The 27069-nt window shown below is 47.3% G+C and overlaps 2 protein-coding genes across 3 annotated transcripts in view; one reads left to right on the top strand and one right to left on the bottom strand.

The window, feature by feature from the left end:
- The window catches only part of SUCLA2 (succinate-CoA ligase ADP-forming subunit beta), a 42416-nt gene extending 33786 nt beyond the window's left edge, over positions 1-8630 (bottom strand). Inside the window, exons 1-2 of the mRNA XM_074987986.1 lie at positions 8481-8630; positions 4557-4740 (exon numbers count right to left, since the gene is read on the bottom strand). Of these exons, the coding sequence (XP_074844087.1) occupies positions 4557-4740; positions 8481-8567 (271 nt within the window). The 5' untranslated portion in view covers positions 8568-8630. The remainder of the gene's footprint in view (positions 1-4556; positions 4741-8480) is intronic.
- A 10740-nt stretch (positions 8631-19370) lies between these two features.
- NUDT15 (nudix hydrolase 15) lies at positions 19371-25003 on the top strand. Of its 2 annotated transcripts, XM_074987963.1 has the most exons (4): positions 19371-19534; positions 19670-19866; positions 20602-20679; positions 24788-25003. In XM_074987963.1, the coding sequence occupies exons 1-4, from the start codon at positions 19383-19385 to the stop codon at positions 24937-24939; spliced, it is 579 nt and encodes a 192-aa protein (XP_074844064.1). In that variant the 5' UTR covers positions 19371-19382; the 3' UTR covers positions 24940-25003. The 2 variants fall into 2 exon arrangements, with proteins under 2 accessions (XP_074844064.1, XP_074844073.1); XM_074987972.1 differs by lacking the exon at positions 24788-25003 and having other exon boundaries at positions 20602-21614.
- Positions 25004-27069: the final 2066 nt, after the last annotated feature.

Genomic DNA, 27069 nt, shown 5'->3' with positions numbered 1-27069 from the left:
TTACTAAAAGACAGCAGTACACTGCAAAATCCTAGAGTAGACAGGGCAAGTTGTACTTTTGCTTTGTGTTCACTTGGATTTTATTGTATGTAAGCTATCCCAAAAACAGCAATTTTCAGAATCTAGATGTGGTTCAATTTTGTGCTTATTTACATAAAAAAAATTCATACCACTTTTAACTATACCAGTATAGTTAAGCTGCACAACCACCACTAACGTTAACACAATTACACCAGCATAAAGGTATACAGCTTATTGCCACACTGAAGGGGTGGTATACGTTGGAGCTGCAAAGAAAAGCCTAAAGTTGCCTGGAGAGCAAGGAAATGGTTAAGCCATGTCATGATTGATTCCCCACCCTGGCACTTCAAGTGCAAGTAATGGGGGCCAGCTAGTCAAATAAAACATGAATAAGTGATTTTGTTAGTCTTTAAAGTGCTACATTTCTGCTGCTTTGTTTTATTGAAGTACAGACTAACACGGTTACTTCTCTATTGCTAGACCCGGTCATTGCAGTTTCCAGAGACAGAAAAGTTTTGATTGCAGTTTTCCTTGACTCAATCAGCAGCTGCCACCACCAAGTATACAGAATCCTCTTTTCAGGAAAGAGATCACTTGGACTCTCTTCCCTGAAGGCAAAACCCCCAGCCTCCTTCTTCCAAGGAGTTGGAAAGAAATAAGACCACCCCAGGAAAAAAAAAAAAAAAAAAAACACACACACACAGGCATCTGTGAGCTCTCTGGTAGCATCTGTAGCCAGCACATAGTTTTAAGTCCCTGTAGGATACAAAGGATTCATGAGCACTTCCTAGCAAAGAAAAAGCTCTTTTATTATTAAAACAAGACTCTCTTTGCTAGCATTGTAAATGGCTAGGTATTAAAAAATATGAATTGAAGCAAAAAAAAGGATTCTTTTTTCCTTGGTCAGATTTTTGGTTACAAGAAAGAAAAGGAACAAATAACCAGCTCACACAATTTCCAAACCTCAAAACAATAAACCTTATTTGACTACCTAAACTTTTCCCTACTCAAACATTCTAATGAGCACAGAGAATCTATTCTGGAAGAGGCTGTTCCTTCCCCTCCATCCCTGGAGAGATCCTCTCTTTTCTAACAAAGAAGAGATGCTGCTGTGATTCACTTTCAGGTTTGAATTTTTCCTCTAGCTCCTTCTGGCTCTTTGACACTTTTCCCCTAACCCCCTCACTCAGAGACAAGTTAGCTTAACCCTTTTCTAGTTTTCCAGATAAGTTTAGGCTTTCCTTTGCAGATCCCACTCATAACAAAAAGGTCAGTAATACAACTGGCAGAGAGATATTTAAGACTGTAAGGTATGATGGAAGTGTTGGCACCACATTGGAAAGGAAGGGTTAAAGGCAGCCTAGGGAGGTTGCAGAGGGAGCAGCCAAACAGGACCCAGCAGATTTACATAAAGGGAGCTGCAGGGAGCCCAAGGAGAGAAGATTGTGTTCCTACTGGGCTGCAGCAAGGTAAGACTTCGAACAGAACAACTGATAGTGGGGACTAGGGCAAGGAAGTTCTTTGCAGGGCCTCCAGCTGGATAAGAAGGTGAAGAAGGCATATGACTCGCAAGGAAGTGGCCTTTGGAATTGAAAAAATTAAAGCAAAGAAATTAAGGTGGGGCAGCAAAAGGTACCATCTACAGGGTCTCAGGGCCAAGACCAAGAAAAGCCAGGTTTCCCTCCCACCACTGAACAAACGTATGTATTGGAACTGAACTACTTCCTGCGTAGAAGGGGGAAAAACACAGATGGTAAGAGAGCCACAAAGCCAAATCATGAGGAGCACATCCCAGTTCCTGGACTAAGGTGGACCTGCAAAGACAAGAGAGGCACCACACCAGAAGGTGCGCTGGCTGAGCTAATCCCTGAGGGAGCAAGCGGAAGACACCGCTCTGGTGAGCTAACTCTGTCACAGAAGTTTAAAAAAATACAGGGAGTCATGAAGACAGCAGATGTAGTGTCTTTTTAAAGTGTTAAGAGTCTAAAACAAGGTTAGATTGTGAAAGGAAGAAGAGAATTCTATTATCTGCAGGAGATAACTCCCTTGCAGTTAAAGCAACTAATTAGCAAGCCGACAACTGGGCTACTGGAAGAATGAGAAGAGGGATCACAACTCAGGGGCTAGAGAACTCAGAACTCAAACACATAGCTGAAGAGGGCAGTTTGTGTAGTCTCTTGCTAACACAACTACATTGCTTTCTCTTAAAGTTGTCACACAGGGGTACTATTAACAATATCTCAGGCATCTTAGATTTTGTAGGGCATTCTGCATTTTGAGCAATTATGCCTTTCTGTTCTGCAGCATCAAGCTGAGCAATTGTCTTTTCTCATATACAGAACAATTCCCATACTGAATGCTTTTTGGCTAAAAGACAGGTGTCTGAGTTCTAAGCCCCTTTCTTTTACAGTGATTTCTGTTTGCATTTTTATATTACATAACATCTACTATGGAGCACAGCTTTATCTCCTTTTCTGTGGAGGGATGCATTCATTCTCCTCATATTGGTGAGGCTGCACAAGTCCCTTCTAGAAGAATTGGAACCAAGTCTGTACTATGAAAGACTAACCTCTTATTCACATTGCCTTGAATGTGAAAACTATGTGCTTATAATCACTTCTCGAACTACAAGATCACACGCATGCACCCCCCCAGAGAAATCCTGACCACCAATATTCACCTGCTATCTAGCAAGCTGTGATATAACACTAGCAAAGTTTCACATTACCAGTAGTGATATACAAAGATTTGCTCTTTAGTGCGAATGAGAGATGTATACTGGGAATCTGATCATATAGGTGAGCTCTCACAGCCCATAACTGGGGGCACTGCATTTTTCGACAAAACTTCTCTTCCAACTATTTTGTAGGGCTGTTAGTTATGTAAGGTATTTATAGAGGGGTTTTCTTTTCCCCCATACATTAAGATCACAATGATCACCCAGTAGGACTTCTTGCACACTGCAGGCTACAGAATCTTACCACCCTCTCTTGTAATAAACTAACACTGAACCAGAGGTTAGGGGTCTACATGGCATTTGTCATTTTGTCATCTTCCAACTAGTTTTCCAGAGTTAGGAAAAAAATAAGATACACTAAAATTCAGGTCTTGTCTATCCAAACTTGGTGGGGGGTGGAAAGCCTTTCAAAACTGTCATACACTAACACAATACCACTTGCTCTGAAAAAAAAAAAAAAAAAAATCTTTTTACACCTTGCCATCTGCAATAAATCTAAGCACCACAGCAAACATCAATGTCCAAAGACATAAGCAGTTACCTTTATCACAGAAATAAAGATTGCGTAACTTCCTCTGTTGCAGCAAATGAAATATTTATCTAGGCCTCCCACATATGGTAGTGGAATCAGCAAATCCTTTCAGCATTAAAAATAATGACTGACACAAATCAATAATGTGATCTTTCAAATTAGAGAGCCTATTTTCTGCAGATTAATAGGAAATCACTGCTGAAGAAATACAGAAGGGAGATCAAAATCAAACCAGAAATACATATACATACCTATTTAAAAGGAGAGATGGGTAGATTAAAAGGGCAAGTCAAGTCAAATCAGAGAAAGAACAAGCTTGCAAAGTTACCATTAAAACAATGTATTGGCATAGTTTTTGAGGCCCAGTAGCCTAGAACGAGCATAACATTTGCTCTCTCTCACAAATGCCCATGCTGTACTATCAGACAGTTATGTTTCCATTTGCAACTTAAGTTGCAGACTTCAAACAAACTGGATCTCTTCAAACTCTGGGAATTCAGCATGCCCTCCACAACACGACCACCAACAGTGGCCCCTTCCTCAAAAAAAGCAATTTATGGAGACTTGTGCAAGGAAAACTGAGAAAAATTCAAGGACCACAATACCTTGCTAGAAGAGTAGGATTTTGCCTTTACTCCCATCACAAAAATGTGGTATGCAAACCTAGCAATGCTCTCAGGATAAATGGGACACCTGGGCCATCCGTGCAAGGCCATTTTCACCTATAGTGAATTTGGCCTTCAACATCCCCTCTAGCCATGATCCCCTTGATCTCTCTCTTAGGGAAAAAAAAGTTACGATGTATTACCTTGCTCAAGGGAGTTAGGAAAGGAGCAGGGGAAAATGTTGGACAAACATATGTCCTTGTTAACCATCTCACTCTAATTCATTCCAGCTATGGATGTTAAACTACATGAAGAGCCCCCTCAGAGATAGGGCAAGAAATACAAGTGCCAGAGGACACCTTTCCATATATATAAGAACTTAGATCCTCCCCACATGAGTCCCAGACACATGATTTCATCCAGCTGAGCATCTCTATAATTAGGCCACCTGGCTGATGTCACTGTTTTCATCATTGCATTGTAGCATCTCAGACTTTCAGTAATATTCAAACAAGGTTGTTTTTTTTTCCAGGGGGGAAGAAAGGAAGCTCTTCCTTAATAGAGGATATGTAGAACTATGACATGTCTTTCCAGGGGTGGAAAAATGGTTACACTCTATACCAGAAATTCCATGTATAAACTGTATACTCTGATATTATACCTATTTCTTTTGCAATTTTGTAAGCTTCTTCTGGTGTCCTTGCAACTAGTCCATGTGGAACAGAAATACCAGCCTCTTGCAACAGTCCCATGCTCAGATATTCATGCAGTGACAGGCTCCTTTGTTGTTGCTGTTGCACCTGAAATCCATGGCTATTGAATAGCCCCGGAACTCCACCAAGTACCTAGGAAAATTAAAGAAAGTGATTGTCTTTCAAACAAGGGGGTCTACTGTTTAATTACAAATCTTATATTAAATCCATAACAACTATGGAATTTGAAGAATGGATTTATGTGAAATGGCATGTTCTGGTACAATAAGAACATTGCACAATCATAAATCCTATAGAATTTGTAAATTTAACATGGAAGTATAAGAATCATTTACTGCTTTCTTAAAATAAATTCCTACAATCTCAGTTTAATATTTAGCATTTTACATAAAAAGTTTAAAGACGACTGAATTAGATACAGACAGCAAAATGTATGGCAAAAGCTAAACTAGTTATCTTTAATGCACTTTTCTTGGGAACAGATAAAGAAAGAGGCTAAGCATTGGTTAAAAAGGGGCATTTTACACCAAGTGCAGTAATCTAATGAATCGGTTGTATTGAGTTTGACCAATCTACTAAAATGACTGTTGATATGATATAGCATTGCTATCCATTATAAATGCTGAAAAATCCAAATTTAACTTTCTCTATTAAATGTTATCAATACTTCATGTCATGTGTGAGCAGCTAACCAGAGGGAAACTAACAACAAAAATATTTAAGCCAAGTAGGTAGAAAATACGCCCAAGGCTGAAACCAGGACAGTCTACTGTTAAACACAGTAACTTCTTCCTGAACTCTGACACACAATACTCCACAAGTTCCTGGATAGACTCTAGCCAGAAATCAGAGAGCACACAGAGCAAAGGAGAAATTCTGATTTTATTACACAAGTTTAAAATGTGCCATATAAACAAGACTATGCAATTTCTTCCTGAACACAATGCAGAATAATTTTTTCCGTATTTTGAAGAACCCACTACCAAGTAGCATAAACCGAGGATTTGTGTTTATCATAGAAAAAAATATTAGAAAAAGGTGTTTTTGTTTTGTAAATACAGGTGTAGAAAAGCACGCTGTTTAATTTTCTGTACATAATTGTTCTTATTGAAGCTTATGGTTTAATTTATATACACATTTGCAAAACTGGAGCCAAAGCTGTCTGAAGCTCTCAACTTCAAAGTTGCCAAGCTGACTGGACTGCGAGAAATATTTGATTTTTAAGAGTCTTTAGTTTAGGCTCAGGTGTTACAGTAACCCCTCAATTTAACAGGCTAATGGGGGGGAAGGGTTGTCCGTTAATGCCAATAATCCATTAAATCCAAATCTGCAGGACCTCAGGCACCTTTGCACTAGGGAGCACTCTGTCCAAGACTTGGGAGGAATGCAGCAGGCTCTTTGCACTGTTTACAGAGCAGAGCTTCTAGGCTCACCTGCTACAAGCCACTCCTCACCCACCCAAGGCTGGACACTCATGCAGAAACTAAGTTTCCCTGGACTGGTCGTGCCTCGGCCCAGGGCTCTGGCTGGCAGGACGCCCACCAGCTGTTAGGTTCAGGTACCCACCCTACTGGGATGAGGCTGAACACTCTTCCTCACCCAGCAGGTGGCCCACAAGGAGTCACAGTGAAGTTTACCGCTCCTCCAGCCCCAGTGACCCTGGCTGCTCCTGCAGCCCTGGCAGCCCCAGCCAGAGCAGTGACTCCTCCAGCCACAGCAGTAGCTCTGGTGAGTCATTGGCATTTATTTGGAGGGGCAGTGAGCTGGTGGACACTGTCCATTATTTCCGATATCTGTAAAATTGGGGCCTGCTAATATAGAAAACCTTCGATTTAACAACAGTAACATTTAAATATATTGATTTTTGACTGGAAGTGGATCTCTAAATATCCTGGAATCTGAAGGACTTTTTATATTTCAAATGCCCTAAAACAAGCAAAAAAGAATTTGCCTGGGAAACAGACAAATGAGAGGAAAGCCTACTTAAATCTCTCAAGAATCACTACTACAAACTGTACACTCTTTTCAAAGTATCAGAGAGGTAGCTGTGTTAGTCTGTATCTTCGAGAACAACAAGAAGTCCTGTGGTACCTTATAGACTAACGTATTTTGGAGCATAAGCTTTCGTGGGCAAAGACCTGTTTGTCAGATGCATCTTTTCAAAGGTAGCTGTGTTAGACTGTTTCAACAAAAACAAGGACTCCAGAGGCATCTTAAAGACTAAGAATTTTATTATGGCTTTAGCTTTTGTGAGTTGCAACTCACTTCATCAGAAGCATGAAGGAAAAGAAAAAGGAACAGATAGTAGGCAGAAACATGGGAATATTACATCAAAGCTAATTCAAATCAGGGTAGATATGCATAAGAAGGTGAGCATACCTAAAGTGGAAAAATCACTCATACACAAAACCTTCAAACCCAGGCAGCAACGTGGAACTGCCGAGCTCAAATTCATATGCAAAACTGACACCATCGGACTGGGACTGAATTGGGAATGGCTCACTAATTAGCATAATTTCCGAGAGGTAGCCATGTTAGTCTGTATCTTCACAAAACAAAAAAAGCAGTCCTGTAACATCTTAAAGACTAACCGTGTAATTTATTAGGTAATGAGCTTTTGTAGGACAGACTCACTACTTCTGATCTGGAAAATCCCCATGAATGATAACTGAGACGAAGAGAATTTGACAGAGAGAGAGAAAAGATGAAATACAAGCTGATCAATCAGCTAGATAGGACAGTGGAAGTGGAGGAGATAGGGAAGAAAAATAGTTTCTCCAAATGTCTATTAAATTAAGTGGGCTGCCTGGGATCACTATGAACTCAAAGGTGGGGAAGCTGTCCTCATAAAGTGTAAGACAATTGGTATCTTTGTTGAGTCCAACGTGGAAAAAAAAGTGTCAAACTTGAGAATGAACTCCAACTCAGATGTTTCCCTTTTCTAATTTGTTGTCAAAGTCTCTTTGTTTTAGAATGAAAACTCTCAAATTTTAGATGCTAGGACTATTAACACAAGTAATTTTCCAGTTTAGGTATTCACATCTTCTTACCGATAACCATCCTGACTGAATTAGCTCCGATGTAACATTCCCATCTCTGTACCCCCTACTGTTTTTTCCTTTTCCTTCATGCATCTGATGAAAGGAGCTGCAACTCCCAAAAGCATAGGCCATAATAAAATTGTCAGTTTTTGAGGTGCGACCCCAGTCCTTGTTAGTACATTCTCTGCTTGCTACTCAAATCAATAGGGCTTCCTGCAGTAGCTGCTGTTTCTCAAAGTGACCGATAGCGCCCCTTGAAGACGCTGCCCTGTAATCGGAGACAAGGAGCAGCACCAGCCTCCCTCCGTTTATGGCAGGGGGAAGGGAAGACGCACTGAATCCGTTTCCCCCCACTGCCCAGTGTTTTGCTTCGCATTACGTTCCCTGCAGCGAGGCGACGGGAAGTAAGGGGAAGAGAATGAAAACAAACATCCACGTGACCAGGGAGCTGGACAGGAGCCCGGCAGGGAGGGGACAAGTGGCACCTAGAGAACTGACCAGCCCGCGAGACCCCAGGGGAGCCGTTACCACAGAGGTAGGCAGGCTGCCGCTGCACAGCGATGGGGCAGCCGCCAGGTCACAGAGCAGGTGCCACAGACAGGTGTGTCAGTACGCCGCTTCCCCGGCGCGGCGCGGCCCAGCCAGACACACGCACGCACAGACGGAGGTACTGAGGCGCCGCGGGCCGAAGGGTCCCTCGCGGCCTGGCTGCTCCCGAACGAGGCTCTGGGACGCCCCGTCACATTACCGGCCCGGGGGGCTCAGGCACGCGCGGAATGTCACGACGAGGGGTCGGGTCGAGTCGGGCCCCGCCCCAGCCTCGGGGGTTACCTTGGCGGCGGCGGCACCGAGCGACGGCCGGTGGCTGTTGTGCCTCAGCCCGGCCGACACCCGGCTGCAGATCACGGACGCAGCCATGGCTGCTGAACCCTTTCGGCTTCGCTCCCCGCTGCGCACGCGCGTCGCAGCTGCCGTAGAGCGTCGCAGGGTAGAAAAAGCTGCGGCCCCGCCTCTTGTGACACGGCCGTCCCTGAGGACCGGGAACTCTATGGTCGCTGGGCTCCAGTGGGCCTCGGAGTGCGGCGCTGCCCTCTAGCGAGGAGAACCAGCAACTGCAGGAGCCCGCCCGGCAGGGGCGGGGGGAGGGCGCTTGGGAAGAGGCTGCCCCAGGGGCGTGGCTTCCCTGGGGCTTGGGCGGCGGCCGTGCAACTTAGGGAAAGCCTCGCAGCGCTATGTTGGCCGGCGTCTGATTTTGGACGGGCCCATTCAGTCAGGAAGGGGCCGTGGCCCGGGCCCTCTGTCGGCGTGCGCGGCTGCGCAGGTGCCTCTTTTTCCAGATTCAGTGGTGTCCCGTGCTGCGCCTATGTACGCCCAGCAATGAAGGGGCCTGTGGCACCTTACAGACTAACAGAAAAGTTTTGAGCATGAGCTTTCGTGAGCACAGACTCACTTCATCAGATGCTGGTCTTGGAAATCTGCAGGGCCAGGTATAAATAAGCCAGAGCAAGGGTGGGGATAACAAGGTTAGCTCAGTCAGCAAGGGTGAGGCTTACTACCAGCAGTTGATCTGGAGGTGTGAACACCAAGGGAGGGGAAGCTGCTTCTGTATTTAGCCAGCCATTCGCAGTCTTTGTTTAAGCCTGAGCTGAGGGCATTGAATTTGCAGATGAATTGTAGCTCAGCAATTTCTCTTTGGAGTCTGGTCCTGAAATTTCTTTGCTGAGGATAGCTACTTTTAAGTCTGCTACTGTGTGGCCTGGGAGATTGAAGTGCTCTCCTACGGGTTTTTGTATATTGCCATTTCTGATGTCTGATTTGTGTGCGTTTATTCTTTTACGTAGAGACTGTCCAGTTTGTCCGATGTCTATAGCAGAGGGGCATTGCTGGCACATGATGGCATAAATTATATTGGTAGATGTGCAGCTGAATGAACCCACCATGGTGTGGCTGATCTGGTTAGGTCCTGTAATGGTGTTGCTGGTGTAGATATGTGGGCAGAGCTGGCAACGAGGTTTGTTGCATGGATGGGTCCCTGAGTTAGAGTGACTGTGGTCCGGTGTAGGTCTGGTTAGGATTTGCTTCAGGTTGGCAGGTTGTCCATGGGCTGCAGCTCCGGTCCGCTGGCCTCCGCTCTGCCTCCCGCATGCAGCCAGCCAGTCCTCTGGCCCCGATCTTGTTGCACCTCCTGGCCCCACAGCCCAACTTCCTGGCACCTCTTCCCCTTCCCCCCAGCAGCCCACTCCCACTGCACCTCAGTCCCCCGATCCACTTCCCAGTCCCACAGCCCACTCTTCCACCCACTGTGCCCAAACCCCTGCCTTCCACCCAGCCCAGTGCCCCAGTCCCTTCACCCACCCCTCTGTGCTCCATCTGTGGGCTCACAGCCCATTCCCTGGCCCTTCATCTCCTCCTCGCCCCACCCCCTTCCAAATCAGCAGCTGAATCTGCACACCCTGCCCTCATGGCCTCCCAACTCTGGTAGTCCCAATCCCCCAGCCCCCTGCACCACTTCCCAACCCATAGCACTGATGAGCTGCACTGCTCCCCACTTCCACCTGTTTCTCCACCAGCCTCTCTGTCCTGTTCCTGCCCCCACAGCCCTGACTGAGTGAACCCCCGCCCTGCAGAGCTGCTGCCCTGTTCCCCAGCAGGGAGGGAGGGTGCAGGTGCTCAGGCGTGCAAGGCACCTGAAGTCATAACAATGGGCCTTCCCCAGTTGCTCTGGTTTGCACCTGACTGGGGAATACTAATCCAGTTGGCGCAGGGCCGGCAGCATGGGTAGTGAATAATGAAGGCCAGGGAAAGTGATACCTTCCCAGATCACTATGGGTGGCTCCAGCAAACCACTTTCAGCCCTCTCCTGCTTGCATGCAGGCTGCAGCCACCCAGCACTGAGGGCTTAGGTATTGGGGGAGGGATTGAGGCAGCTTCAGTTGGTGGGTTGCTGGGTCTGGCAGCTCCATGGGAGAGGGCTGGGGGTCAGGTCAGGCCAAGAAGGCTGGGCCATGGGGCTGCAGAGCTGCTCCATGGCTGAGCGGGGGCTTTCCAGGGGCAGGAGGCAAGCTGGGACTTCCTGGAGCTCCAAAGCTCGGGGAGAACTGTGGCCCTGTGACAGTGGGGGTTGGGCCATGCAGCTGCCTAGAGCTGGGGGAAAGACACTAGCTTTGGGCAGGAGCCTATGGCCATAATTAGGGTGTGGGGATCACAGGACAGGGCAGTGACCAAAATGGGGGCTGGGCTCCAGTGGGCATGGAAAGGGTGGGGCCTTGGCAGAAGAGGCAGGACTTAGACTAGCCTCCCCAAATCAACCATTCACCTACCACGCATGGTTAGCAGGCTTCATACCTGGCTCCATGTGATTCCCAGAAGCATCAACAATGTCCCATGGCTCTTTGGCCAAGGAACAATCATTGGGGCTTTGCACACTGCTCCCACCCAGAGCACAGCACAGACTCCATAGCTCCCACCATCTGGGAACCACAACCAATGGGAGCTGCAGTTGCAGGGGCTGTGCTTGCAGGCAGAGGCACCACATGGAGCCATCTAGCCACGTCTCCACTTTGGAGCAGAGGGACATTTTGCCACTTGGCAGGGAGCCACCCAAGGTGAACACTACCTGGAGCTCACACCCCAGACCCCCTTCCACATCTCATCTGTTGGCCCAGCCCAGAGCTAACTCATGCAACCCAACACGCTTCCAGAGCCTGCACCCACTCCCATGCTCCACCCTCAGCCCTGAACAACCTTCTGCCCTCAAACACCCTGCCAGAGCCTGCACCCCAAAGATTCCATACTCCAAACCACTCGGATCTAGCCCAGAGCTCCCTCCTGAACCCAAAACTCTTCATCTCTGGCCTCACCCCAGAGCTCATATCCCATCTCACACCCCACCTCCTGCCTCAGACTTGAGCCCTCTCCTGCACCCCAAACTCATCACCCCACCCGACCCAGCAAACCCAGTTGATGCCCTAACTCCCTCCTGCACCCCATCCTCCTGCCCCAGCCTGGTGAAATGAACAACTGGGGTGGGAAGAGTGAGCAACAGAGGGAGGGGAATAAAGTATGTGGGGATGGAGCCTTAGGGAAGAGCAGTCCAGGGTGTTTGGTTTTGTGTAGTGAGAAAGTTAGCAGCCCTATCAAGTAACTGCAGAGAGCAGTAGATGTTGACACCTTGAGAGTTACAGGGTGGGGACAGACATGTAAGTGATTCAGACTTGCCTTTGACCCCAGGGCTGTGAAACAGATAAGGCTCCAGGCTGTCCCTGGCCTGGTCAGGCTGCCTTCCCACTGGTAGCCTGCCAGGAGTTTCCATGTCTGAAACTCCTAAAGCCCCCCATTCTGGATTTGTCAGAAAGCCCTGCTCTCCTTGGCTCATCCCAGAGCAAATAAGATCAAACCAGGCACTTGTGATAACCAACTCCAGGATTCAGGATTGGAGCGAGAAACCTGTGGCTTTGTGTACAGGGCCTGAAGTTCTGGAATGGGACCCCTCCTTTTCCCAGACTGTCCCCCCCACTAGGCCTGTTACACTACAGACTTCTGCTGCTACATCAGTCAAGGGTGAGATGAAGTGTAATCTCTGCCCAACATTGCTGTGCTAACAAACACCAATGTTAATGTAATTATACCTGCAAAACTGTTTTCACCAGTAGAGCTTGTTTCACCCCAGTAAAGCAGAATAACCTACAGAAGAAAATCACAGCTTTGCTAGTATAAACTGCATCCATGCTAAGAGTGCTTCACCTATACCAGTATCGTGATGTTGATAAAGTGTCCTTGTGTAGATGTGGCCTATTATTTATTAATAATGTTAACATAACCTAAAGTATGTGAGGACTTTATGAAAGGCTGTGTACACCAAAAAATACACTGCTTTCACTAGAGTGGAATAGTGAAAACAGCATGGTAACAGTATAACCAATATGAAAAAGCAGTCCAGTAGACTAACAGAATAATTTATTAGGTGATGAGCTTTCGTGGGACAGACCCACTTCTTCAGACCATAGCCCTACCAGAACAGACTTAATATTTAAAGCACAGAGAACCAAAAATAATAACCAAAGTTGACAAATCAGAAAAATATTATCAAGGTGAGCAAATCAGAGAGTAGAGGGGTGGGCGGGGGAGAGTCAAGAATTAGATTAAGCCAAGTATGCAAAAAAGCTCCTATAATGACCTAAAAAATTCTCATCCCGGTTCAAACCACGTGTTAATGTGTCAAATTTGAATATAAAAGAGAATTCAGCAGCCTCTCTTTCCAAAGTAGTGTGGTCAAATTTGACTATAAAAGAGTGTTCAGCGCCTTGTGCACCTGGATAATATTCTTCTGGTTTGTCAACCTTGGTTACTAATTTTGGTTCTCTGTGCCTTAAATATTGAGTCTGTTCTGGTATGGCTATGGTCTGAAGAAGTGGGTCTGTCCCACGAAAGCTTATCACCTAATAAATTACTCTGTTAATCTTTAAAGCGCTATTGGACTGCTTTTTTGTTTTGACAGTATATAGACTAGCACAGCTTTCTGTCTGTTACTATAACCAATATGGTTTCTCTAGCCATACTGAGAGGCCTATAGCTTGTCTGCAGCCAGACTAAAGAGCAGCAGCCATTAACTGTGAAGCTACAAGTCACATACTCACATTCCATCTACATTCCAGTACAGTAATGTCACATCAGGCTGTTAAGAAGAAGACCACATCCCAACGCCACCCACTGTTAAACAGATCTCAAGATGGGTTTAGAAAACTTAGTTAACAGCATTTCATCTGGCAGGCAATGACATATCAATAGCTGAGGTTGTGGAACTACCATTCTCTGATGATTGTCTACACTTTTCTACTGTTTTCTGTGTAATCTCTGTCTGGTTTGTAATTGCTCCCGTCCGCTGTATAATTAATTTTGTTAGGTGTAAATCAGTTAAGGTGGTAGGTTATGATTGGTTAGGTGATTCTGTTACCGTAGGTTATGATTGGTTAGTAGAATTGTACTAAAATAATTGGTCAAGGTATATCTAAGCAGGACTCAAGTTTTGTGACTTAAAACTGGCGTCCAAGAAGGAAAAAAGGGGGGAAGGAAAAAGAAGAACAGAACATCAAGCAGGAGGGAAGAAGGAACACCTTAAGGAGGACTCACCCTTCCCCAAGACCCCGAGGTGCAGCAACCAGCATCCAGAGAGTGACTTTGTCTATCCCAACAGTGGAAGCTTGCCTGCCTTATCAGGATTGGTGAGCATGATATGGTGTGCTTAGTATGTATTCTACTTTCTTGGTAATTGTAAATAACTAGAGAATAAGAATATTACTGTGTAAGGCTTTTCAGTGGCACAGCTACTGCAGACCTGCAGGGAATTATGCCCTGAGCACTAGGAATTGGGTAAGGGTGGGGCTTTAAATTAACAGGGTCACGCCTTGAGCCCTACGGATTGGGTAAAGGTGTGTATGTCCCTGAGTGTGGAAGGGATGAGAAATTTGTGCGGGTAAAAGCACAACACACACAGGGCTTGTCCACATTTAAAGTGCTGCAGTTGCTGCCTACATCAGCTTGAGAGTTTAGCCCACTAGCACAGGTCCTTCTCCTCAAGAGGCAGTAACTATGTCAACAGGAGAAGTGTTCCCATTGCCATAGCACTGTCTCCATAAGGAGTTGCATTGAGATAACTACATTGCTCAGGAGTGTGGAAAACAAGCAGTGTAGACCAAGCCACAGTGTGGCTGCTGTGATATCACTACAAATTTCTGTATACCAGTATAGCTATTCCTGTAAGGGAAGCAGAAAACAGCTGTAGTAGTGTTCTCTTACGTCAGCATAATTGCATTTCTCCTATGCATTGTCCAGTATAACTATGCTAATGTTATTATTGTTGCTTATTATTTGTCATATATTGCCTAGGGGCTCTAGTTGTGGACTAGACCCCCTGCTATGTTACATGCTGTACAAGCTCAAAAAAGTAATGATGCAAAGTTATACAAGCTTAGAAGACATGACTCGTATGACAAGATGTAATTGGTGTTCCTATGAAGTTACAGTCCTGATTTTTCCTCCTCTGTGCAAGCAGTCCAGGGGCCCCAGAGTAGAGAAGGGTGGGGCCGTGGCCCTCCCTCTTTTTGAAAGTGGACAGGGTTGGCCAGTCTGTTTTTAACACAAGCCCTGCCTTTCCACTTCTCAAGGCCCTGTCTCCTGGGGCCAGGGTGGCATTTAGACCCTGTGTAGAGAGGCAGGGGAAGCGAAGGCAGCCCCTAGTTTGTGTCCCTGCCCAGGGAAGTTGGAACACCTACATGGTTCATACCATGACAACTCCGAGATCCTGTGCCCTGATCACAGGTGGGTTGCTAAGAGCCTTGGGGACAACTATGGGGAGCCAAAGACCTTCCTGACTGGGCAGGCAGGAAACCCGCAGAGGGGGAACACAGGCTGGGGCCTTCTCTCTTGGCCTTTGGCCCCTGACCAGGGACAGGTGGAGGGTCTGCAGTACCCAGTCTACTTCAGCTTCACTGGGGATAGAGGTCTTGGGCAGATGGGGTGCATGTGAAGCTACAGAGTAGGGCATGGACCTGGACTCTGTGCCCCCCTGCCCCCTTTTGGGAAGTCTGCCACCTCTGCAGATAACACTTTGTTTATATATTTTTCTTGTAGGGAGAGTTGAAATGTTTTATCAACTCTGAGCAAATGTAAAATTAGGGGTGCTTGCTTTTAAACATTGTGCATATGCTAAAAGACTGCTGCGACTAATGCATGTTATAAATATTATCATTCACTTCAACTGATACCACATGAAACAGCTGCAGCCATCATTATGTTTAATTAAAAACAACAGCCTGATATGGCATTAGGTCAACACTAGCACTCAAATCAAGATGAAACATCAATAATTATTTTTAGTCCTAGCATAATTTTTCCATTGTTTATAGATAGTCATGATTCAGTATATCAAATGTCAATAGCTAGAGCTATAATCCCTGATTTCTATTTTTTAAATTATATGTTTGCCATCACCAGATTGCTTGACCCTGGACTCTGTCCAATACAATACACACACAAATAAAATTTCTGACTCACAAGCTACGTCTACACGTGAAGCCTACTTCGAAGTAGCCTATTTCGATGAATAACGTCTACATGTCCTCCAGGGCTGGCAACGTCGACGTTCAACATCGACGTTGCGCAGCACCACATCGAAATAGGAGCTGCAAGGGAACGTCTACATGCCAAAGGAGCACACATCGAAATAAGGGTGCCAGGCACAGCTGCAGACAAGGTCACAGGGCGGACTCAACAGCAAGCCCTCCCTTAAAGGGCCCCTCCCAGACACAGTTGCACTAAACAACACAAGATCCACAGAGCCGACAACTGGTTGCAGACCCTGTGCATGCAGCATGGATCCCCAGCTGCTGCAGCAGCAGCAGCCAGAAGCCCTGGGCTAAGGGCTGCTGCACACGGTGACCATAGAGCCCTGCCGGGGCTGGAGAGAGAGTGTCTCTCAACCCCTCAGCTGATGGCCACCATGGCGGACCCCGCTATTTCGATGTTGTGGGACGCGGATCGTCTACACGTGCCCTACTTCGACATTCAACTTCGAAGTAGGGCGCTATTCCCATCCCCTCAGGGGGTTAGCGGCTTCGACGTCTCGCCGCCTAACATCGATGTTAACATCGAAATAGTGCCCAACACGTGTAGCTGTGACGGGCGCTATTTCAAAGTTAGTGCCGCTACTTCGAAGTAGCGTGCATGTGTAGACACGGATACAGAGTTTATCATCTAGTCATATGATCCTGCAAACACTTATGTGTTTAATTTTATGCACATGAATAATTCCATTGACATAACTACATACAGTGCTTTTTTCTGTGATAGTACTTGCTGGTACTGAGTACTGGCACCTTGGCAGCCCCAGCTATGTGATTGTCTGGGGCTGGGCGTCAGGGAGCTGGCTGAGTACAGTCTTTTTTTTGTTTTTTGTTTACAAAAAAGGCATGTTTTATGTGAAAGATGGACTGCACTGGAAACTTAGAGTAGAAAATACAGTAAATTCTCAAGAAGGGCGATTTTGATTTATGCTTAACTCGCATTAATGTGAGCTAAGAGCAAATCAAAACCGCCCTCCCCGCTCCAGACTCCAGCTCCCCCAGCTGGGAGAGCCAGTGGGCACACACGTGGTAGGGAGCAGCAGAGCTCTGCAGTGGCTCCAGCTGCCCGCTCCCCCAGCCAGGGGAATCCTGGGGATCTCCCCAACACCCACTTGCCAATTTACACAAAATTTGAGTTACACAGATGTTGCCCAGGAGGCAACCTCCATGTAAATTGAAGGATTACTGTAGTGTGTGAGTCAGTTAGAAGAAACGTTTTACTTTTAAAGAAAATGTAAAATTAAGAAAGGGAGATGAGTTGGTAAACTGTGATGAGAGGAATGTTCCCCACTTCATGAGCACCAACGAAGAGTGCATTTAGATCAGCTTGCTTCCATAAATTAGGTATAGCAGTGCTCGATCCAAACTGAAGGAAAGAAATATTCGAATTGTAACTAACCAGTGCAGTTAGCAATTGAAAATGCACAGTTGTAAAATAACTGGATTGCATTTTTTTGCTACAGACATGTCTAATGTGAATTAAAGCAGCTTTTACTAAAGAAACTACCTTCAGTGACACGATTGTTGCTTACTTGTTTTGCCACTGGCTCTCCACTGCACCTGATGTGCTGTTGTTATCTATTAACATTTTGTTGAAATCAGTTGAATGCTAGAATGCAGATGGTATTTTCAAAAGCTCAAAGAATTGTTCTATATGAGGGGTGAGCAATAACTTTTGCAGAGGGGCCACTCCACAAATTTTGGTACTGCTAGCAGGCCTGCTGCAGGCCCCCTGGAAGGGGAGAGGCCTTGAGCAGAAGGGTTGAGGCTGGGAGCGACAGGGAGACAAAGAATGCTCAAGTATGAAAGAGAAATTTTGTAAGTAAAAGACAGACTTTAAGACAGATTGAGTGTCCTGCAGTTGTACATGTGACAGTGACTTGTGTGGGTATGTGTAACTGTGACACAATGTGTGTGTGCTGCCCGCTGCTGGGTAAGTTTCTGAGAGAAGCCACCTTTAACAGAAATCTGTCCTTCTCTGTTGTCTCTCTCTGTGCACTCCTGAGTCACTTACATCCACTTTTCAGACTGGAACAGGTCTGCTGTTTGTCTCCCTCTCCCCAGTCCCTGCTCTGCAGAAATGGGGGACACAGGCTGGGGAACACACTGACGTCAGCACTACCCTATCTCCTCCCTTTTCGCCCTTTTCCGTCTGCACAGCTAGCAAGAGAAGCCTAGGGGCAGCTGTGCTGCAGATGGAACAAGGTGCAGGAGGGGTGGCTGAACACATGGCTTCTGGCTGTAAGTATGCACAAGCTGCTAATCAGCTGGGTGAGCCATGGATAAATGCTTGGTGAGATAGACGTGGCTCCTGGGGCTGGTTTTGCCCACCCATCTATACAGATGTACTTGTTTCCATAATATAAAAATGTGTAGCCAAACTTTCAGCAAGGGACCTTCAAAAACATCCATTTCAGTAATATATATGATAGTTTTTTTTGGGGGGAAAAGCAACCTCCACTAGGTACTGCTCACAGGCTGGCTGCAGGCCCCCTGGAAGGGGAAGGGCCTTTTGCAGGGTCCAGAGTGACCTAGATAAATTGGGGAATTAGGACAAAAGAAATCTGACAAAGTTGAACAAGGAAAATTATTTTGTTAGTCTTTAAAGTGCGACCCTGGTGGTTTGTTTGGTTACAATACAGACTAACGCAGCTACCTCTCTGTTACTATTCCTACAGACAGTAGCATTGGAACAACCACTGCCAGGTATACAGGGAGCTTTGCTTTTGGATAAGTATCAGAGAGGTAGCCGTGTTAGTCTGTAGCTTCGAGAACAACCAGAAGTCTTGTGGCACCTTATAGATTAACATATTTTGGAGCATAAGTTTTCGTGGGCAAAGACCCACTTCATCAGATGCATGAGTGGGGGGGTGGTGTCAGAGAGGTTTTTAAAGAGTGGGGTCCCAGTGAGAGGGAGGGCCAGAGCTGACAAGGTCTGTTCAGCAAGATGGAAGTAGCCCAGTATCAACAGCACTTATCAAAAGAGGAAAAAACAAGTCAGAGCAGACAGGGGGATGTGAGCCTTTGTCAGTGTCTAATGGGGAGATATTAGCACCCAGAGCAGAGAAACTGCCTTTGTAAGCTGCAAGCCACTCCCAGTCTCTGTTTAATCCATGGTTAATGGAGTCAAATTTGCAAATAAATTGCAGCTCAGAGATTTCTCTCTCCATTTGATTTTTTTTTTTTAATTTTTTTTGTTTCAGAACTGTCACCCTTAAATCTGGCACTGAGTGTCCAGGGAGATTCAAGCATTCCCCCACAGCCTTCTGGTTGTGGATAGATATCCCGGCTACCAAAGGCCCTTCGTCTCAGGCGGCAAAAGCAGACCTTCACTGCTCAGACAATGCGTGATGCCCGCAACAGCAGCGCGCGCACCCCCACTCCCTTCGCTCGTACCCTCACCAGGTCATACTGCGCATGCACTGTGGCGCTCGTTCGAAATTGCTGGTGTGACAAATTCCCGAAGTGTCTACGACGCTATCTTTTGCATTGGAGGAGCTTCGGAGTACGTCACTTCCGGGTGGATCGCTATAGGCTGCGAGCGGGGCAGAAAAAGCCGCGTGGGACGGGGGTTTGTTGTCACGTGATTGTGACTGGCGGCAGCAGCAGCAGCATGGAGAGCGAGTTGGTACAGAGGCGGCCCGGGGTCGGCGTGGGTGTGGTCATCACCAGCCCCAGCCACCCCGGCTGCGTCCTGCTGGGCAAGAGGAAAGGTGCCGTCGGTAGCGGCACGTACCAGCTCCCCGGAGGACACCTGGAATTCGGGTAGGAGCTGCGCGCCCTCTGGTCCCTGCCGACCCTGCGCGCGTTCCCCGGCCTCCCGCAGCGTCACTCGGTGGTCGCGCGCCAGCTGAGCGGTGAGGTCAGCGTTCTCAGCCGCCCCCACGCCCCCCCCCCCAGGGAGGACCTGGCGCAGTGCGCGCAGCGGGAGAGCCTGGAGGAGGCTGCGTTGCACCTGAGGCAAGTGCGCTTCGCCTCGGTCGTGAACTCGGTCAGCGCCCCGCACCGGTACCACTACGTCACCATCCTGATGCAGGGGGAGGTGGACGCGGAGCGCGAGCCCGAGCCCAGGAACCGCGAACCCGAGAAGAACGAGAGTAAGCGGGGCCAGGAGCGGTATCCGCGGGCGCCGCAGCCGGGGGAAGGTGGAAAGTGGCGGCACTGGGCGGGGGTGCCCTGCTGCACGCAGGTGCTCAGAGGACAGACGGCGGCAGGGCCGTTAGTGCTCCGGGATCTGGGCAGCGGGAGTCACGTCCCTGAGCAGGGACGGCGGCCCTGCGCCGCATCCGCTCCAGAGCCCAAGTGTGGTCGCGGACATACATGGATCCAGAAAGCCCTGAGGCGAGTCACAGGCTGTCCGAGACCCTGAGCGGGAGGGAGCCGGACCGGCTCAATCGCTCGAGTGCCACCGGGCGCCGTAGGGAAGGCGGACAGTCCGCCTACCCCTACAGCCCCCGCACAGATCGCAGCTCTAGTGTGAGGAGATCTGTGCTTTAGACCCGCTCTAGAGCAAGTCTACATCACACACTCCCTCGCCTGACCTCTTGGGCCCCGTGTGCCCTAACAGAACTGTGCCAACACTGGCTGTGCGGGGAGGGGGCGTAGTTTGTCTTCCCTGAGTCACTTCATGTTAATACACTCAAAGGACAAGAGGCAAATCCTGTGAATTTCTTGCGCTGTTTTTCCTGATTGATATAGTACTGTATATTCCACACATGTTGCAGGTTTCTGCAATAGCCCTGCCCTTCTAAATGTATAGAGATGTGTATTGCTACACTCTACTTATTTTTTTGGCTGTTGCACTTTCCTTTTTTTTTTTTTTTCCTCTGCAGGTTGGGAATGGGTTAAATGGGAAGAATTTCCTCCACTCGATCAACTGTTCTGGCCTTTACGCTGTTTGAAGGAACAAGGTTATAACCCTTTTACAGAAGACTTCAGTCATCTCAGGGGATATACAGGAAAGCACCAGTAGATGGCATAGTAAATTCATTGTATCAGTGTTTGTCCTTAAAGAGAAACCTCTTTTATATGTAAAAGACGGGGATATCTTATGCCTTCTAGCATTCTGTCCCTACCAAAGTCAGAATGGTGTTGAGAATTAGTGTTGTAGAAAATGTTTTTTTTCCAAAGAAACTTTTCAGCATGGTGCTGAATATTTTAACTTTGAAATGCTAGAATGCTATAGCAGATTGGTACTATAAACCTACTATATCTTCATCAACATGGCCATACTATTGAGTAGATTACTGATTTTATGTCACTCTTCAGATAGAGTCCAGACACCATTAAACTGGAGAAAAAGCCATGGCTCTTTATGATTACACAGTGTTCACACCATTTCTAATTATCGAATGGTTTGACACTGAATTTAAATCAGAGGTGCACAACCTTCTTGGGGTGGGGGGGCCACTGACAACACAAAAATAATTCAGGGGCCACATAAAAGTGAGAAGCAAAAAGCCCCACAAAACCCTCACTGATGTGGCCCCAACATCACTGGTAGGAGGATAGAGAAGTGGGGAACTGATAGAAGATTTTCAGGTAAACCTCTGTTTTAAACTGAACAGTATTAAAGTATGGAAGTAACTTTATTTATATGCAAAATCACCTCTATTTACTTAGAAGATGCTTACCATCTTTACTGCTAAATTGATGACATATGGTTGGAAGATGGCTGGGCAGAATAGATTATAATCTAATCTCCCACTGGGAATAATAACTTTAAAATGTGCTGCTTAACTATGCATAATCTCGGGGCGGGGGGGTGAGATGTGTATTCCATAAAATGGTAGGATTATTTATTGCTAAAAATAGTCTTGAAATTTGAGATTCAATAAAACTTCATACTGTAGGATATTGATGTTTAAGTTAGTTATTTTCCTGAAGGTGACACTTCATGTACCCTGTAGAAACACTTTGAAATTATCCCATCCTTGCGTTAAAACACAAGACTATCAGAGATAACAGCTATCCTGTCCATCAATCCAAGTAGTACTAAACAAAGAGATTCATTTAAAATTACTATCTTTGTGGTTGGGAGACTCAGACAGTAAGGTGAGGGGAACATGCCTAATTTAATTTGTTTTTTCTTGCATTAAGCATTTTATACCTATGGATTAATTGACTAGTGCATGGGGGGTTTTTTTTGTTGTCTGTGTTGCATTCATAGCCCCTCGAGGGACAAGAATGGACGCTGCATCTAGTTCCTTCTTTGCCTAATTTTACTCTACCTTTTGCTGGGTGAAGAGAAGTCTGTCTGTCTGTCTCTCTCCTTCCCCTGGGCTTGGAATGTGTAATTCTGTGGGAAAGTGTAATGATCAAAAGGAAGGGAGCTGTTTATTGCACTAGTAGAATTCTGCACAATCATAACTTTAGTCACATCACCCTCTGCAGCATAGCAAGGGGAACTCATCAACATGTCCTGGCTCCCCACTCCATGTCTTCAGATTAGTGGAAAATTTTGATAGTGTTGTTGAGTGTGGGTAAAGCTGGGTATAATTCAAAATTTTTCTCCCACAGACACAATGGTAGAAACATAACAAACCTAGGCCAATCATGTATATTGGTGAGAATGTTTTGTTTGTTTGTTTAAAAAAAAAACTTATTTAAATTTTATATTTTTAGCACAGGCATGTCGAACAGGTAGTTGTTAAATTTTGGTCCTCCACTGACTGTACTTATCAGAACGTGACACATGAATTTTTTTTTTAATGTTATAAGTGGATGGGGTGGTTCAAGATGCTTTGCCATCATTGATCAAAACAAGTAGTGGTTCAGTGGTATTACCAGCTTTGTTCGTAAGCCATAAGAGCTGTCACAATGCACTGGTTAAGACCTAAGTATTACTGGACTTCTCTCCCTAAGTGGTATGTCTAAGTTTCCATAATACCTTACATAACAATTACAATATCCGAGTAACATATTACAACAGCCTTTACTCCGGGAGGAGAATTTGCAGAGAATCCATGTTTCCCATGCGTAAGTGGGACTGCAGAGCTGAGGACCACTAGTAGGAGCTGCTGCACTCTGAAGAGGGCAGCTGGCAGTGAGTGGAGTGCCCACTCTGGCAAGGATAGAAGTTCTCCATGCCCTGCCCCACTTGCTGCCCAAGGGGACTTAAAACACCCTGTGGGAGCCCCTTCACCAGCAGCCACTCAATCCCTGCAGCTGCTGCCAGCATGTACATCCCTGAGGCCTGGAGAAGATTACTGTTGAATATTACATGTGAGAGAGAGATGTAGCTTTTAGCAGTCCTATCTGCAGAAAATAGCAAAAGATGCTATCAAATGTGGAAGGATGTGCTGACCAACAGATATGAAGGCTGTTTTCAGCTGTGCCGGTTTTAGGGTAAAGCATTTTGTGCTGCAGTCCATAGGTGTTTCAGGGAAGTCTGTGTCATGCCTTCCTGGGAAAAAAATCATCTTGAGATCTAAGATTTTTCTTTTAAGAGGAGGTGGCCTAGCTTAGGTTCTGAGCTGTGCTGCCTTCTCTTGTATCCCCCAGAGTGATGTTATTAAGCCTCTCTTAGGCTCAGGGCTGCAGCAGGGAGAAATGCCTCTCTCCAAGCCCCAAAGCTTCTACAGCTCAGCAAAAGGTTGCCCTCCCTTCCACCCCAGCACAAAGAGCTGCTGAGACCAGGGGAGAAGGGCTCCTTCCCTGACATCCACTTGGAGTTGTAATGGCTGAGGAACAGGCACTCCTTCCCTGGCCCTCACCCAGCCTGCCCTGGACCTGCTGTGGCTGGAGGACAGGTACCTTTCCACTGGTGATGCCTGCTGGAGTGTGGGGAGATGCCTTTCATTTGACTCCAAGCTGCACTGAGAGAGCTATAGTAGTCCTCTCTTTGTGGAGCTGCCTATACCCCAAACGCTTCATCCTCAGTTTTACCCCAACCCTCTGCCCTGGCTTTGTTCCTCTTTCTATACCCCTCATCCCTGGCTCCAGAGCCTGGACCTTCATAAAGAGCCCCTACTTTCCTGCAGCATAACTATCTGCCCAAGATCTGAGCCGCCCCACCTCCTGCCCCCCACATACTGTCTGTTGGCAAAATGACTTATAACGTCCAGGCTGGTGCACATTATGAAAGTCAGCCCAAACATGGACGTAAAATTAAACACTGCTCATAACCTGTGTGCTCTTGCCAGTTATAAGCAGTGCATTGGTGGCTGTAGTGACTTCAGGGCTAGGAAGCATGACAGTAAGCAAGATGTGCTCATGCTGCCATTTTATCTGAAAGCCTCATGTACAAGTTCATGAGTGAAAGGCAAGTTTCCAGCAATGACAACTTAAATGTACCACTACCAGTGGCTGTTTAGTTTACCAGTTCATTCCAAAATCCATAATAAATTCCTCATACAGCTTATGCACTGAATTGACTCCTCCACTGACCACAGCCAAGTACTCCCTTGGGAGGCTGCAGTTGCAGCTGTCGTTCTCTGCCACAGGGCACTGAAGGAAGGGTTCTACATTCCCCTCAAGCCTCAGTGGAGAGAGTTATTGTTTGGGCTGCCAACATCTTCAGAATTCCCTGAAGAGACAGCAAATGGCGAAGTATTTTTCATGCTATAGTCAGTCTGCTATTATGGCAAGGATTAACATGAGGTGTCTGGCAGTACTTCCCAAGAGAGACTACACTAATGACAGCCCTCGTGAATAGTTATTTTCAGTTTGACATGGGCCAGCTTCCCTAGGATTACCGGAGACCATTTGGCTTTTATGTAATCAGTGTGTCTGGGTTAAACTTATGCAAGTTTAATTTTTCAATGTTTTCTCAGCTAGCTACATAACTTCTGCGTTTTAACTTGGTACCATTGTGCCCATGGGAGAAAGGGGCTTTTGAGTGATAGCCAATATGACCCCTTTGGGATGCTCCTGTATTAGCAAAAGATTTGCAGCTGGGAGCCAGGCAGTCCATGCCATGGTGTAGAGCACAGGTTCACAAAATGGGAGCACGTTCCTGCCCCACAGCACCTCCTCCCCCTGCAAGATTCTTTCCCAACATTGCTTTCCTGCTTGCAGGGGGGAAGCAGGGAGCCCTGCAGGCCAGATCTGGTTTCTGGTGGAAAGAAGTGCAGCTCTGTGCTGCAGTGCTGTGTGCTGCCACTGGCTGGGGGGAAAGCAGTGCCAGAAATCACTTGTGGAAGGGTTTTCCTGTTACTCCCATTGGCTAGAAGGTGGTACCTGGGCAGGGAGCACAGAAGCAGGTAAGTGACCCCTCCCATTCCTCTCATGGCCAACCTCAGCCCCCCTCATGCACTACCCCTCCCGCCCAGTTCTTCCACCCATATCCAGCTCTGGCACCTGTCTCCTACCCAGACCCTCAACTCCCCCAGCCTGCTCCTGCCCAGACCCCCCACATCTCCAGCTTGCTCCTACACCTCCCTCCCTCCCTGGTCTCTCACCCCATCCATTCCCCCCTGACACCCAACCAGGGACCCCTACCCCCTCAGCCCATTCCTGCACCTCCCTCCTGGCCAGACACTGCATCCACCCATGCTCCTGAATCTTCCCTCCTGGCCAGACACGTCACCCCCAGCCTGCTCCTGCACTCTCCCTCCTAGACCGACCTCCACTCCCAGCCCACTGCCACATCCTACTTCCCTCCAGACCCCCAACCCTATCCCACTCCCTAGCAACCCCCTCACACACTGAACCCTCCCTTTTTTGGCCCCACCCCATAGCATGTGGAGGTGGCTCACAAAATCTACTACCTGGACCCCCAAAATCTACCCCTGGATCCCCAAAGAGTTAATCTAGCCTGTGGGAAGCGCTGAAGCTAGGTCACTGCCTCCTATCCCCCCATGGGGCTGGTGCACTAGGGGGTGAGGTGTATCAGTTGTTGCGGGGGGGGTGCACATCAGTATGGGTTGGATTGTTTTGGGGAGATGCCTCCCTTGTGTGGCCTCCAACTGATTTTTCTGTATATCGGTGGTCGCAGACCCAAAAAAAGTCCCCCACTTCCATAAATAAAGGAAACATTGAAACCTGTTGTTTCAAACTAATAGGTTATTTAAAATGCAGTTTGGCAAATTAACACCAAAAAGTTGAAGTGCTTAATCTGTTTACAGCAGACCCCCGATTTGCCCAGACTCGACTTACACATTTTTTATATTAACATGAGTCAAGTCTGGGGGACCCTACTTCCCTGAATGCTGCCTCGCCGCTTGCCCCCATGGGACCTGCACACCAGCAGCATGCTTGCTGGCCGGCTGAGGAGCTCCTTAGGAGGCAGCTCCCACCTTGCAGCTGCTGGGGGCTGCAACTCTGGGGTCGGAGATGGGTGGGTGCAGCAGACAGGGCATGTGGCCAAATGCTGGAGGGGGCTGCAGCACTCCTGCTCCAGCTGGTGGCTCTGGTGCTCCTTGCGGGTGGTGGGGGCTAGGTTAGCGGAGGGGCAGGGCCACCTCCTTCTCCAGCCAGCAGCTCTGGCCATCTTCTCCTGCAGGCAGGGGGTGGGGCAAGTTATGGGAGGGGCGGAGCTGCCTCCTGCTCCAGCCATGCCGAGCAGCCCTAATATCTCTGGTGCCCTACAGCTGCCTGGCCCCCTGCCTCCCTGCAGAGCCTTTAATGGCACAGCACCTGCAGGAGCGGAGCAGCCCCAGTGCTCGGCTTGGTGAGAGCACGGGGCGGGTGGGGTCTCTCCCAGCAGAGGAAAGGAGGCAGCAGCCAAGTAAGTGAGCCTGAGGGCACGGGGGCACCAGGGCCGCTGCCACCTTTTCCATCTCCTGGGGCTGGTGCAGTGGGCTGGGCTGGGGCTGAGCAGAGGATGCTGAGTGCTGCACACAGCCAGCTCCCAGAGCCCAGTTGCTGCTGGGGATTCACCCAGCCCTGTACCCACCCCAATTTGCCTAAAATTTGAATTACACCTATTTCCCCAGGCATGTAATTCTCACACAACTTATTTCAATCAATAATATTTCCTTTGTTACTGGTTATATCCACCCCCCTTTATATTATAGCTCCAGTAGCCTAAGATGACTAATTTAGTATTAAAGGAATTCAGAGAGAAACACATTTTGTCATCATAACTGCTTGGCTGGTGGTCCACAAAGAGGTTTACTTTGAGCAGGCTGGGACATGCCTGGGTCAACAAGTTTGAGAGCCACTGCAATAGAGGAAAACCCACTGTAATCACAATGTGCTAGATTTTTATGAAAAGGTGTCATTTAACTTTGCAATTAATTTGCTCACCAAACAGTATTCTAGTCCAGTATGCTCCCAAACTCTCTTTTGTTCTGGACTGATTATTTTTTAATGTACAGTTTCCAATTGTGTAATCTACTCCTTTGACAGTAGCAAAC

Source organism: Carettochelys insculpta, chromosome 1 (assembly GCF_033958435.1).
Source record: "Carettochelys insculpta isolate YL-2023 chromosome 1, ASM3395843v1, whole genome shotgun sequence".
In the NCBI taxonomy this organism is placed as follows: domain Eukaryota; kingdom Metazoa; phylum Chordata; order Testudines; family Carettochelyidae; genus Carettochelys; species Carettochelys insculpta.
This window is presented reverse-complemented; position numbering and strand designations above follow the sequence as displayed.

Excerpts from the sequence above, each read along its gene's own strand:
- NUDT15 (XM_074987963.1), top strand. The coding sequence starts at position 19,383 with ATGGAGAGCGAGTTGGTACAGAGGCGGCCCGGGGTCGGCGTGGGTGTG. Across the intron at positions 19,867-20,601 it reads CGAACCCGAGAAGAACGAGA|GTTGGGAATGGGTTAAATGG; the intron begins GTAAGCGGGGCC and ends TTTCCTCTGCAG. Across the intron at positions 20,680-24,787 it reads ACGCTGTTTGAAGGAACAAG|GGGGGAAGCAGGGAGCCCTG; the intron begins GTTATAACCCTT and ends TCCTGCTTGCAG.